The sequence below is a fragment of the Coturnix japonica genome, chromosome 21, assembly GCF_054131305.1.
Source record: "Coturnix japonica strain WE chromosome 21, WE-NBRP24, whole genome shotgun sequence".
In the NCBI taxonomy this organism is placed as follows: Eukaryota; Metazoa; Chordata; class Aves; order Galliformes; family Phasianidae; genus Coturnix; species Coturnix japonica.
The window spans coordinates 7,606,800-7,620,730 of record NC_140683.1 but is presented as its reverse complement, the minus strand read 5'-3'; the positions used below and the strand labels follow the sequence as shown (position 1 = coordinate 7,620,730).

The window sequence follows — 13,931 nt, the reverse complement described above, 5'->3', positions numbered from 1 at the left end:
TGGCAGTTCAGACAGTTCAAGGCAGAGGCCAAACAGACTGTCAGGAAGGTGGAACAGACAGACATGCGCTTGCACAGAGCCACATTCGCATGCCCCCCCCTCCCAGAACACCACACGAGTGTGCACTGCTGGGTAGGGCTGCACTCGGCCATGCAGGAGCTCACATCCACTCACAGCCTCATCTTCACACACACCCCAAACCCTGCCGTGCACAGGGCTGTGTGCAGAGCCATTCATCTGCCCACACACCACCAGCTGCTGCTCATCCTCCCACCCAGCTGGATACACAGAAATCTACTGGCACATTCAGACTGAGACCCCCAGGCACACTCACACCTGCTCAGCCAGGTCCCAGCACCAGCTGCCTGGGCACAGGTGGGGTGACCTGGCTCTCACTGAGGGCTCATATCTCCTGACCATCTCCTGACCGTGTATTAAGTGTCAGAGCTGAACAGAGAGCTCAGGAGAGCTGGAGGTGTCATGGTGCACTGAGCACTGCCCAGAAAACAAAGACATTTAAAAGGTCACTAATCATGAGATCATTGCTTCGATCTCCTGAATAACACATGTCTAAAAACACAGAAGTTATGCTTGAAGTGATGCTCATTGCTTGCATCATTTCTCCTTAGGCTTACCAAAAAGCAGAGAACCCATCACTGCTTTCAACACGTATTTCTCCCTTGATCTTGCCTAAACTCTTTCACCTACAGTTTTTGTCAAACTGTTTTAAACTGAAGAAGCTCAGTACCCAGAAGAGCATCTGGACAGTTTCCTTTTCCAGACACACTCATCCTAAACAACCCCAGTGGGCATCCAGCCCAAATGCAGCCCTTCACTGCACAGACAGGACCTGGCATTACCTGCAGCTCCCAATGGTATGTGTTTGGTATCGTGGACTTCTGCAACAGACTGAATAAATGCATGTACAGAGGCATGGTGGAAAATCAGCCTTAATTGTACTTAATTACATGCAGAAGAACCTTCCTATGAAAGAAAATAGACCACGTGGTGTTTGTATGTGAAAGCACGTGTCTATGCAATTACATACACAAGAAAAGTATAGCAACGTTTGCCTTTAAGTTCATCATCCACAACATCAGATGTGCCCACAGAGGTACAAGCACACAGCTCAACTTCCATATAGGTACCACATGCACATAGCATACACACAGCCACCACCACGCACCTCCAGCTCTCCCAGAGCACAGCACACTCATGCCACCTACACGAGCTCTTTTCACACACACCAAGTAGTGGAGCCCAGTTAGCAAGGAAAAAGATGGGTATTAAAAAAGCAGCAGTGGAGATGGCATTCGTTCACCCATGGCAGAAGGACCCGAGTCCAAGTGCTAGCAGGGAACATTCTTATTCTATATACAGGAGAAGAAGAGAAAGAGTCCCTTGTCATTGGAAATTCTCCGTTCATCAGTGAACTCAAATGACAAGCTGGTATCAGGATCCGGAGGAGTCTATGAACGACTGGAAGAATCAGAGAGGGGGGATCAGAGAATGAGCATGAGAACTTCTTCACAACGTCAGGAACTAACTTCCTCAACTCCAGATCGGGGCAGTCTGTAGCATGCAACCCAGCCCTCCTTCTACACCAAGGGGTTGCTAAGCATGAAACACTTTCTTCTGCCACTCCTGTGCAGTTCCCCACGTTCCCCTCAACCCTTTCTATTTCACACATGAGGCAGAAAAGCCATTAGAGGTAAGCTATGATAGATTTCATTAAAAAAAAAGAGGCCAATTCATTCCAGCCATTTGGGGGATCCTATCATGACCGGGTATATAGAATAGTTTTCATGAGTGAAGAAATGAAATTGTGAAAGTAGAAAGATGGAGACGGAACAAAACATAAATATACTACAAACAAACCCACAAACCAGAAGTACATGGAGAAGCAGGGTCACAAAGAAGCAAGAGCTAAAAGTACACAGCAAAAAGCATGCGGACATCTACAGGTGCCACCTGCAGGACCACAGTCCCTGGGGCAGTATTGAGGCATGAGTGAGCAGGTTATGGAGGGCATGTGCTGTAAACTGGGGCTGAGGCATCAAGAAAGTAAAACTATTTGCACACACCCTTGTCAGGAACAGATTTATCTCTTTGGATTCATCCACTTCTGGGCTGGATGCAGCCTGAGGATATCACCCCTCCAAACAGGCAGTGCCAAGTAAGAGCTGGGGCACTGCCACCCAAGGGAAATGTACCCACAGGGGTATCACTGAGAGGGCTTATCTTCATTCTTTATGCTGCAACTGTTTTCTCTTCCTCACAGGGAGATCAAGTATCAGCCACACACATTCTTGGTCCCAAATTGCTTCCCTAGTCTTGTTCAGGACCAAGCGCATTGCCACCTAAGGGATGACCCTGATCACTACATGGAAGGGTGTATGAAGTGACTGAACAGGACAGGAGTTACATTTCCTAATGGGAAAGCAAAGCTGCGTCATCTGAGCCCTTCAGGCTGGAAAACATTCAAGTTGACTGCAGAAACAACAAAAACATCTACAAAAAGTGCTTCCCTGCCAGTGCTATCGCAATATTCACCTCACAAAAAAGCATCTCAGTGTCCTTGATGAAGGTCCTCTCTAGCTTCACCTTGAAAAAAAACTCTGCCAGGAGAAGAGCAACTACAGGCTTTGGGCAATTCTATAGAGGGGAACTGCCTTCAAAGGTATGCTGTCAGCCTAGCCCTGTGATTTTCTGGTGACCACCTACTACTTGCAAGCAGAAGAATTATGATTGCTTTATTAAAGCTCTTGGGTACCAGGTCCTCTTCCCCCAGTCTGTGCATGGAGTTGGGTTCAGAGAGGAGGCCACTGTACCATCTGTATGGTACCTGGGTGGCCAATGATGCTCCTGCCTACGGATCAAATTCAGACAGCCCAAGGCTGAACCCAAACCAAGCATTCCACCTGCCTGGATCTGCACTTCAGGACTTACCTGGGGACACCAGGAGGAGCACGATTAGGTCGAGAAGGAACCTGAGGTGGGGGCCCAAAGGGATCAGGAGAGGCACCCGGCCTGGAGGGCACAGGGGGGGCACCACCCAGCGCCGACCCACCAGCAGGAGGTGGCCCAGGAGCTGGACCTCGAGAGCCAGGCCTGGCGGGGGGCACAGCGGGAGCTCTCCTTTGCGGCGTGGGGCTGGACGTAGGAGACCTGACAAACAAACAGAGACATTCAACTGCAACGACAGGCCTGGGATTCCTCCCCATCACTACTGATGGCACCATATGCTGCCTTTAGTGTTCCTTCTTTAGTTCCGTATCACTCTAAGCACAACTCTTGGCTTTCAAGAGCTGCGTCAGGTTTCAGGTTATCCTCAAAGCTACTTCAGGCCCCATCTAACCTAAGAATATCTAAGAGTCTGCTTCCACACCTTCTGTAAAGATGCAGCTTTCAAGGCAGAGAAGCCTCCCCACACAAATACCCACAACTCTCCATCCACAGGCAGAAGAGGGGCAGAGAATCCCCTCTGTCTCAGTGGGAGGCCCCAGCTAGCCCCAAGAGGCATCGGGCAGGTCTGCGGGGCTCTCCCCCTGAGCCTCTGGTACCTGCGTCCAGACGGTACGCTCTGCACCTGCAGCCAAGAGTCGTCCACCGGTGGGGGCATTGGGGTGCTGATAGTGCTGGTGTTGATGTCCCCGATGATGTTGAGGGCCTCTTTCAGGGCATGGTACATGCGCAGCATTTCATCACGCCGCTGAGCCTGCTCTGCTGATTCCTCCATCAGCGTATTCTGGTCGCCGCAGGAGTACAGGTTTGCCAGCAGCTCTGAATGAATGAAGTCCTTTGTCTACCAAAGAGAAGAACAGAGGGAATCAGCTGCCAGCATCTGCTAGAACGCTCCATCCCACCCCAAACCTCCTTTCAAGCTGCCTTCAGGTTTCTGCCCCCTCCCTGTTTCTCCCCATCTCTACCAGTCAGGGTGATAAGTACATTGTTTATCATGAGGTGCATGATTGTCTTCGGCATGAGGTCTCTGATGGTTTTGTTGACAATTGCCATGTAGGAATCCACCAGATTCCTGATCGTTTCCACTTGTCTCTCCAGCTGAGGATCCATGGAGTGCATGAAACTGTCTGATCCATTCTCCTCCGCTTCACTGGCCTGCAGGGAAAGGCAGAAGCAGAACAGTTCTTCAAACACCATACAAAATTACCTCTTCCATAACAGTTCAGTAAAGAAAAGGGGGAGAACATGCAGGAAGAGCATGCAAGGAAACTGTTTTTTGAGCTGTGACCGTCGATGCACAGCACAGCTTGTAAACCTTTCTCTAGAGCTGAAAAACTTTAACACTAAAGATGCTCGTTTAGTAGGAATCAGCCCCATGGAAGGTGAAAGGCATCAACTCCCAACCAATGTCCACAGGCCACGACTCCAGTGAATACCCAAAGCTGTATTTTTGACTTCTAGCATTCACAGCCTCATGGGAGGTTCTTCATTTGAGCTGTGCTTCGCACACCCAGATTCATTTCAGACCTGAGAATCACTCACCATAAATTAAGGCTCTCCTACACACTCTATCCTTATCATTATACAAACAAGAAAACAGATACGGGGAGGTGAGATGACTGCAAGCAGGAAGAATAACCTAGAAAACCTTCCAGAACATCAACTGAAAATCCTCTTCTCCTGCACAAAGCAGGAGATACTTGTCCCGTCTGCCAGGAGCAGGTTTGTCTGACAGCAGGCAATTGCCAATGCTCAGCCATTGGAGATCAATCTCAAAGCAACAGGCCAATGTTTATTACAAAGAAACCTGATTTTAAGGAAAAAGCTTTTCTTTAAACCATCCCAGTGACAGATTTGCAGTATTGCAGGAAATTGCTGATCTGCTTTTGCTTTGGGGAACAAAAGATACCAGAAAGAGCAAATTCCTTTGTCTATCTGAGCTTTCCCAAGGAAGATCTCGCATAATGAAGTAATGGAAGGCCTTAGTGAGAAACATAAGCTAAAGGAAGTGGAAATGAAGCAGGACAACTCAAAAAAAGAAGTGTCAAAAGAACAAAAATAGATTTCCAACAAGATCCAGAAATCATATTAAAAAAGGATAAATAAAAAGGGGAAAAAAATTAGGAAAACTCAGATCAAGAACAGAAACAAACAGCAGCATCCAACAGGAGGTAGAAAGAGGGGAGAAACAAATGTCTCCTGGAAAACAGTGACCAAAGGAAAAAAGAGCTAAAATACAGTGGGAGCCCCAGGAGGCAACACAGGGAGGGTCAGACTTACTTTGTCCTTGTCCTGGCAGGTCAGTTTGAGCACACGTGAAAAAAAATCAAAACAAAAAAAGGGACAAAAATGAAAAAAGATTTTTAGCTGGTCTTAGAATTGGGAGAAGATGTTAAAATAGCACCGAGCAGACAGAAAACCAATCCCACTAACAGTGTATTAATACCTAAGTGACTCTGGAAGAGTAACCATGTTATTGCTTAGCTAAACTAGAAACCAGAATGGGATGCTCTGCAAAGGAAACTGTGTTATGAGCAATAAAGGGCAATTAACACTTACCTACAGTGGTTACTCATTACCCCCTACATTAGGTTTTGAGACAGTAAAACTAGAGACCAGTGCTCCTTTGTCACGCCACTCCAATTGCACACCAATAGGTGGCACATGTCCTTTATGAATATATGTCCTAGAGCCCCAGCCTGGTTCAGAGCCAATCTGAAGTGGCTCAAATACCACATCAGATTGTCAGGAAGCACATTTTGACAGAAACACAGCCTACCTTCAAGTGTAACAGGAAAGATGGATGCAAGACGTTTATTAGGAGCAGCAGATACAAACAGATAAGCAATTATCACATTTTAAATGGGAGAACTATTTATAGCCGCTTCCTCTCACACAGTAACAGGAAAACAGGAAAAACTTGGAACAGGAACTTATAGAACAGTTCTCTAAAACACTTATAAAGCAGAGTAGAATGCTGACGAGGTTAAGGGAAGAGGAACAGGGAAGCTGGGAAGCTCCTTACAATACTGTACAGTAAATGATACCAAGCAGCAATGGTGCCTGGGCACAGCAGACACACCACATAGCAGTCATGCAGTCAAAGACCCTTAATACTGGGGATTTATTGCCCACAGAACATAAGAGCTGAGAGGGTTTGTCAAGGCAGCCTTTGCCTGCTTCACCTCCCTTCGAGGATGCCACTTATATCCCCCAAGCTTCCTTCAAAGAAGCACCAGAACAGCAAAAAACCCCTTAGATTTGCTCCCGATGTGGCTGTAACTTACCCCAACACGTTCTGGGTAGACGCCTGCACGAAGGAAGGAAGCCTTCCAGCTATCCACCTCCTCCTGGGTCTCACAGGCCAGCTCCAGCTGTCGGTAGTCCTTGTAAACATTCCTGAGCAGACAAACATTTCACTCATACCCATTGCAAAACAGCCAGCTGCACATATCTGACAAATATATCAAATGACCGGGGGATCTTCTCATCACTCTAAGGCAGATACACTTCGCTCCCTGCTCACACCCTCACGATGTCTTTGCAGGAGGAGAAAGTAAACCCTTTTATGAGCAGGTTTGAGTCCCCATCAGTTGCACCTTCAAGCCTCCAGCTCTACACTAACAGCTGGGATGGCAACAGGGACTGAAAGATTACCTCCTTAATTCTGCTTACTGTTGGACTTCTCCAGTCAACCTGTGTCCCCCTTTCTGCTATGAATGTCCCTATTCACGCACCAAGAACTACCATGTTTGATAATAAATTTGTACTCCACCTTCTCTTTAAGAGTTCTCCATCCCTCCCAACAATTATCCTTATAGGACAGCTATCTGAGGCAGATGCAGACCTCTCAAAGCACTCATCTCTAATCCTCTTCACTAAGATTGTATAAATCCCACCCCTAGCTTCAACAGCTTGGTGCACTGAAGTGTGAACATACCTCTGTTCAGTGTTGAAGAGAGCAAAGATGTGCTTGCTGGACATGAACCCCTTCTCAACGTCTCGCAGTTTCAGGTTGTCCACTGGCAGCATGTACTTCTTCTCCTTCTCCTGAAAAGCAAACCGACAACAAGTCAGTCACTGCTCCAGTAAAGGCTCTGCTCAGTTAGGATGGAGGAGTCTGTCAGCAATGCAGCCCTCATGGCAACAGAGGCACTGGTAGGCACTCCCAACCCAGGCTGGGCACAGCACTTGAGCCTTCCTGCTCCATAGACTTCAATTCACCTCTTTAAGCTGATTTTCATTTCATTTTGTCATTCTAAAAGGATTCACAGTAACCAATAGTATTTTATTTAAGGACAACATGCATCAAAAGATCAAGAGCAGGTTTGGTTACAATGCAGGATACTGTAGGACTACTTGAACACATCCTAGGTTGAAAAGAAGTCAAATAATTGTACTCAATGAAAATTGCATGCTCTAAATAATCAGAAGCTCAAATAGTATATGGGCACTTTGCTACTTGGTGACTGTCAGAAGCCACAGCCTAAAGTTCCAGTGACCCCATTAACACCACCTGCAACCTCGCAAGCACTGTTCCTATGAGGTATTTCCAGCTAAAAGCAGAACAAGGCAACCACCAAACAAACCCAACAGCTTTGGTGCCAGGTACCATTCTTTTAAGAAAGAAACTCAATCTTAGCTTCTGAACTAAGCATCAAAGCTAAGTTAGAAAATATTATCCCTGCTTAGTTTCAAATCTGGTTCTACAGCAAATCAGCAGATGTGAATTTGGTTTAAGGTCCCCATTTTGAACCTTTTCCAGTTGGATATTATACACCAAAATAACAAGAGAGGGAGCCATCACACTGGTCTCCAAGAGGCAGAACGCAGCTATTAGAAGACCAGACAAAAAGAGGATGCTTGCATATGCAAGAATCCAAGTGTGACTGCTTTCCTGTGAGCATCTGTGTCAGCAGACCTTCATTAACTAGAAAAAAAAATTACTTTTATGCAAAACGAGAGCAAAAAGCAAGAAGGTCAGTGAGCAGAGATCCCAGACATCTACACAGAGGAGAGGGGCAGGGCAGAGCAGCAGATTAGGATGACAGAGCTGCTGAGCTCAATCACTCATGGGAGAGCAAGACCAGCCCAATGTTTCAGTTAAATCAGCTCAAGTTTAAGGACACCAGGCATTACACAGCTTAACGAAGTCCCAGGGATCAAACTACATCAGCTAACTGCTAGATTTATACAACAGCAATATCCTTAGAAGAAGTGGCACCCAGAAAATAGAAGCTTGAGAAGCTGCCCAACCCTGCAGTTTGATACGGGGCTTTAAAGCAAGAAAGCTCTCCCAAGCAAGTCCCCCTGGAATACAGAACGTCGCCAGGCTAGACTGTAGATAGGCAAGCATTTCTGTGATGAGACGTGTCAACCAGGCGCTGCTCTCAGCCACACAGACCACTCTGAGCTCTGTAAGCCACAAACAGCTTCCAGCTTTCTTGCTGCTTTCAGTTACGACTGCACTGGGTCAGGCTGAACCAGTAACCCAGAAGTGAGGTACACTAACTCCCCAGGCAAGGCAGCCCATCCATATATCACTAGAGAGCCCCAGAGGGAGTAAAATCCTAATGTGAAAGTTGTCTGAGAAAAATCATTCTGTGGTGTCAGAACTGCAGCGTTCCATGGAAATTCAGCAATAAGGTCATTCTTTGAGGATGAAAGTCAGTAAGGGAATCCCATGTCCCAGATATGGAAACACGTGCTCTCTCAGCCAGAGTTTCTACTTTCACCTCTTCTATGCTCTTGTATAAATGCTGCCAAGTGATCAAGACTGTACTATCTCTGCGTGCTGCTCTTTCCATACAGCAAAGACCCACATATAACTGCCTGCCAGCAGAAAATCACAGCCCTCAGGCTCCAAGACAGAAAAAAACCCAATCAAACTGGAGGTCACTGCTGCAAGGCAGCAACCCCCCAACCCACATATGCTGCACACAGTAACGAGCCCCTGCTGCTCTCCATCTCCCCACACCTCCCCTAAGTTCCCCCCTTAAGCCTTTCCAGCTTCTCAGTTTTCAGCCCAGCCTGTTTTATATCAACACTCTGACTTCATTTCCTGAATGTAGAGACAGGAAAGTGTGGAACGAGCTGCCAAAGGCTGAGCCTCTCAAAACTTTGGCTGAGCCCTTTGCCCATATGTTAGTAATCCAGCAGTATGTGCTACGGCTGAATAGCATCCTGGCCAAGAGGGGAAAAGGGCTTCTCTCTCACTTTCAAGAACTGCAGAGGGGGAGAGAAAAAGCCAGAGCATATTGAAGTGGGAAAGGCAGTTTGAGAAACACAGCGTTGGAAGCCCCCAGTTTGATCCCAGGAGGATCGTAAGATCTTCCCTCATCTGTAGGGAAAAAAAGGATCAAACTCCCTTTCAGCAGCATAACATCAGTTCTGTAAGAAGTGCCCGTGGTCTGCAAATGAGCCTGTAGAGCCATGAGGCCAAGGAGAGGTAGTGAAGGGGCAGGAGCACTCAGACTGACCACACAAGAAGGACTGAGGATGCTCTGTGTTGGCTACGGAATGCTGCAGACATGGAGCTGAACTTCCCCTAACCTGTCTGCTGTGCCTAATCAAGTTACACCATTTGCAGGGAGATAACAGCAAACTACTTACAGTGGCAAAGAACACGGCTCAGGATTACCCCCTCACCCCCAGCATGGAGCAGATACAGCCACACACAGACGCAGCTCTGCACTTCACATCTACCAACACAGAAGTGCACACTGTTAGGAGGCAGTTCAGAGGACATCTGCCATTCCCACTTGTGGGCACAAGCCACAGCAACGGGCTGGGAGAGGAACGCTGCAGTTGCAACCTGATGATCTCACACAACTCCCTATTGCAGCCCACTTCAGTTTTAGCCAGAGGCAGAGATGGTTTATACAATCATCTGAGTATCTGTTGCTATCCTGTCGGTTATAACCTCCAAGAAATCCACAGAACTCAGCGGGCAGCAAGCCAGCCTGACTCAAAGCACTTCCTCCATTCAGCTGCGCTGTCCCAGCAGCAAGTTACGTTCTCCTGCTCTTAAATACATGTGAAGTAATGCTGGCAGATGCATGTGTGGGCTCCCCTAAGGTTGGAAATTGGCACTCGCAGTCCAAGAAAATAATTGGCAGAATTATGAGGTCTCTGAGTTTACGTTCAGAGTGCAAGAAGTAATTAAAGGTTTCCCTGTAGCTGTTACAACAAGCACCTCCTCTTGCAGGGAGATGAGGGTCCGTGGGGATGGGGAAGGAGCACTGCTGTGCTTTGATTTGTGGCCATGTGTGAGGAGGAGCAATTCATCTTCCTCAAACCTCTTAATCTCCCTTCTCATAAAAGGCAAAGCTTCATATTGGGTAAACAAAAGACGGAGTAAACAAAGCTGGCTGGGATTGCACTGAAATCCTTTGTAACGCTTTGGGATCTCCTCAGTAATTCTCAAATGGAAAAACACATCAGAACTGAGAGTAAACCTCCTGCATGGATACCTGCACAGTGTGCAACTGTGAGGAAGGAGCCTGTGAAAACCAGACTGGATTCTTTGAAAGCAAGTTGAGTGTTTCAAACCAAACCCCTTCTCCAGGTGAGATGCTGCCAAGTACTCACATCTCATTTTCACAACGAAAAGCTGCAGCTCCTCCAGGAAGCCCCAGTGACCCCTTACACACATCTCCATCATTTCTGGAGAGCAAAGCCCACCTGCATCACTCTTTGACCCTCAGAGCTTAATTTTTACTAACATAAATTACTGGACACTGATGACCACTCCAAGCTTGAAGCAGCTGTAATGGCTTGTTTACAGAGAAAAGCTACATTGGTTTAACTTAAACAACACATCCTAAGATTTTAAGCTGATTTAGTTCAAAAGCTCTGCAGACGCCGGGGCCTGGACTCATGTGATTAATCACCATCATTACTGCTGGCTTAGTAAGCACAGCAATGGCAATCAGCTGCACACCCGTTTCTCACCTGCTCACAAGTACAGTAAGATCACAGCTGAGCTCACATGCAGATTTAAGCATGCAGCTTAATGCATGGTGCACCCTTAGGAAGCCATAATTGCTTGCGTTAGAAAACATACCCATAGTGAGCAGCTTAAGAACCAGTGGGGTTGTAACACCCCAAAACCCCACTGTGACCAAGTCACAGCAGTGCTGTCAGCCTCTCTAAGGGTGAGCATGGAGTTCTGAGCACCGGGCAGAGCTGGACCATCCTCGGTGTTGAGTTGGTTGGATCAGGCAGAGCACGACACATGCGCAAAGCATCGCACACCTCCAGGAAAAGGAGAGGCTTGGCTACATGCTTAGGGCCAAAGTGAGAGCTGTGGGTATTCGTATTTATAGCCGCAAATCATAAGCGTCCATCAGCGTGCACAAGAAGAGAAGGCGACGCTGGAAGGGAGACACGCGGCAAAAACAAAGACCTCTTTATGCCTGCGGCACCGGGGAGAGAGGGAGCAAACCACATGGGTTAGGGAACATCTGGAATCACTACATGGGAGCCAAGCGGCGCAGAAAGCAACGGCATTCCTCAAGTTTCCATGCGAGGTAGGGAACCTTCCTTTCCCCCGCGCAACCCTACGCTCCAGCCCGCTCACTTCCTGCCAACCTCCGGCCTTCCCAGCAGCCAGCAAGCTCCTCCCTCGAGTCTAGTTAGCTCTCCACTGCCACGTCAATTGAGGCAGAAGGACAGAAGGGAAGCAAGAAGGGAGGGAGCAAAAACCAGAAGAGGGAGGGAGGCTCTGCAATGCCAGAGATGGTGGGGGGAGAAAGAGACGGGATGTGGATTGCTCCTGCAGTAGCCGGAGGCGAGCTCACAGGCAACTGGCCAAGGTGGGTCAAAGGACCCTTTGGAGGACTTGGAAGCAAAGGAAGGGTTGAGCTCTACTCCACACTGCAGGCAAAGGGCCGATCTACGGACAAGCTGGGCAGGAGGAGCTGAGGGTGCTTGGGGCCTGGGAAGCCTCCCACCCAGCTCCACCAGCTGTTGTGCCAGAGCTATCAAGGCGATGAGGGCTTGAATGAAGCAACAAGTTCTGCACACCCAGGCGACAGCCAAAACTTCACATTTCCTCTTCGAACTGCAGTAATTGATGTATATTTTTTTCTCTTCTCTATAGGAAGGTGCAGCATGTCCCAGGTGGAAACCAGGTACCAGCCTTCAGACACCAGCACAGGAAGGAGCTTGGAGACACAATCCAAACTGGAAGCATGCAGGGAACGAGGCTGCCAAAAGGAGGATGTCTCTTCCATCAGGACTTGGACCTTCCTTCACCCCATCTCTGCCCCCAAAACCCCATCCCAAAGGCAGGGAGGGGAAGGACTAATGAGCTGCTGAGAGCCGGAGAGCAGATCACAGAGGCTCCACTCCGTCTGCCCAGTGTTCAGACTACCTGTTCAGGACTACGAGATTGTACAGTAGTCTGCACATTGGTTAGGCTGTGCTGGGATACACCACACACTGCCAGTGCTGCACAGGGACGGCAACACCTGCACGGCAGAGGGACATGCTTGGTGAGGGTGGGCTGCGGGGGCAGCTGCATGCAGAGCTCACCCATCCCTCAGCCTGGGAGGATAACAACACCCTTTGAAGCCACGCTCGATTACTTTCACCTGCCTGCTTACCAGCCTGCTCACATGCTTCTTACTCTTTCTCCACTTCTCTCTTCGTCTCCTTCTCAGCCATCCATCCTTTCTTTCAGCTTTGCGTATTTGTCCCAGGGATGGCTGTGCTGATGATGGCTTGTTTCACGTGCTAAGCTTTGCCATAAAGTGCAGAGAGAAACAGAAGGGCCTGGTGGAGCTACAGCTGTACTGCACTTTGCTACCTGACAAGGCATGATGGTGCACAGAAGGGTGAATGGAGAGAGGGGAATTCATATCTTAAAGAATGCTGATCATTGAAAAACAAAGAAAAAAAACCCAAAGGATTGAAAGGTGGAGGTTTGAATGCTCTGGAAGTTGTGTTTGCTTTGATATTTGTCTGGAAAATAAAAGAGAAACAGTGAGTGAAAGTATAAATGAGGACTGAGTAAGAGAAAAGTGTTTATCCAGGAGAAAACTCTTCTTTTGAAGACAATAAGTGAATGAAAGAGCTCCACAGATGATGTAAAGATGTTTCACAGAGCAGCTGAGAGCGCTGTGAAAGCAGCGGAGGAAAAAAAACCTCCAAGCAGATCTGCTTGTTAAACAAAATGGTTGCAAACACCAGGATGCAGCTGGACCAGAGGCACCACCTCAGCACCAGTTTGTGGGGATGGGAGCAAAGAAAAGATCCCTACCAGGTTAACCAGGGCATCAAGGACACAGACTGGTGGGGCAGAGGTGGGGGCTGCATGCGTGTGTTGCAGGGGAACAACTTCACTATTGATCAATGTATTTATTATTATTTTTAAGTGAAATTGGATACAAGACACTAAAAAGTGCAGGATAAGCAGCCAATGATGGTCATAAAGGTCATTTTCTTCCCAGAACAGGAGAGTACCTTTGTACTCCAACCAACAGAAAGGCACCGAGAGCCCAAGCACAAGTGATGCAGGAGGAACCAACACTATGCATAAAGAATCTGAAGCATCCTCATACATGTACCTGAAGCCACCAGGAACTCTGCACCCACCCCTCCTGTAACACAGGAATCAAAAGGCAGTGGCAGTGCATGCACACAGCAAGTAAGGCCACGTTCCTCCCGTGAGGTCACCTATGATGCAGATCCCACACTCTCAGTGGGTGATTTACCTGAGGACAGAAGGTCCATTTGAATCACACATACACACAAATTGACAGTGGAATGGCAGATCTCTCTGTCTACACATGCACACCTGTGGATGCTGACAGGGCAGGGAGTGCAGGGGTCCCTCCAGCAGGCAGCAAGCTTTACCAACAGCAACGCAGGGCTCAGTGCATCCTGCCTGCCAGCTCCCCAGCACCACGTGCTCTGGTCCAGCCCACAGTCCCTTCTGCATCCAGAGGGAAAGATGTGCAGAG

The 13,931-nt window shown here is 48.1% G+C and overlaps 1 protein-coding gene and 1 long non-coding RNA gene across 31 annotated transcripts in view; one reads left to right on the top strand and one right to left on the bottom strand.

Moving 5' to 3' along the window:
- The window catches only part of DNM1 (dynamin 1), a 56,531-nt gene that overhangs the window by 5,582 nt on the left and 37,018 nt on the right, over positions 1–13,931 (bottom strand). For 13 of the 30 annotated variants that reach the window (XM_085521398.1, XM_085521400.1, XM_085521399.1 and 10 more), the window contains 6 exons: positions 6,905–7,014; positions 6,252–6,363; positions 5,245–5,256; positions 3,949–4,119; positions 3,564–3,805; positions 2,950–3,168 (listed from right to left, as the gene is read on the bottom strand). In XM_085521398.1, coding sequence (XP_085377524.1) covers positions 2,950–3,168; positions 3,564–3,805; positions 3,949–4,119; positions 5,245–5,256; positions 6,252–6,363; positions 6,905–7,014 — 866 coding nt within the window. Of the gene's footprint in view, positions 1–1,064; positions 1,480–2,949; positions 3,169–3,563; positions 3,806–3,948; positions 4,120–5,244; positions 5,257–6,251; positions 6,364–6,904; positions 7,015–13,931 lie in introns of those variants that run through there. The other 17 variants (XR_014936296.1, XR_014936295.1, XM_085521401.1 and 14 more) reach the window with 5 other exon arrangements.
- On the top strand, positions 11,593–12,968 carry LOC107321796 (uncharacterized). The gene is made up of 2 exons (XR_001558684.3): positions 11,593–11,780; positions 12,068–12,968. It is a non-coding gene; the product is annotated as an uncharacterized LOC107321796 (long non-coding RNA).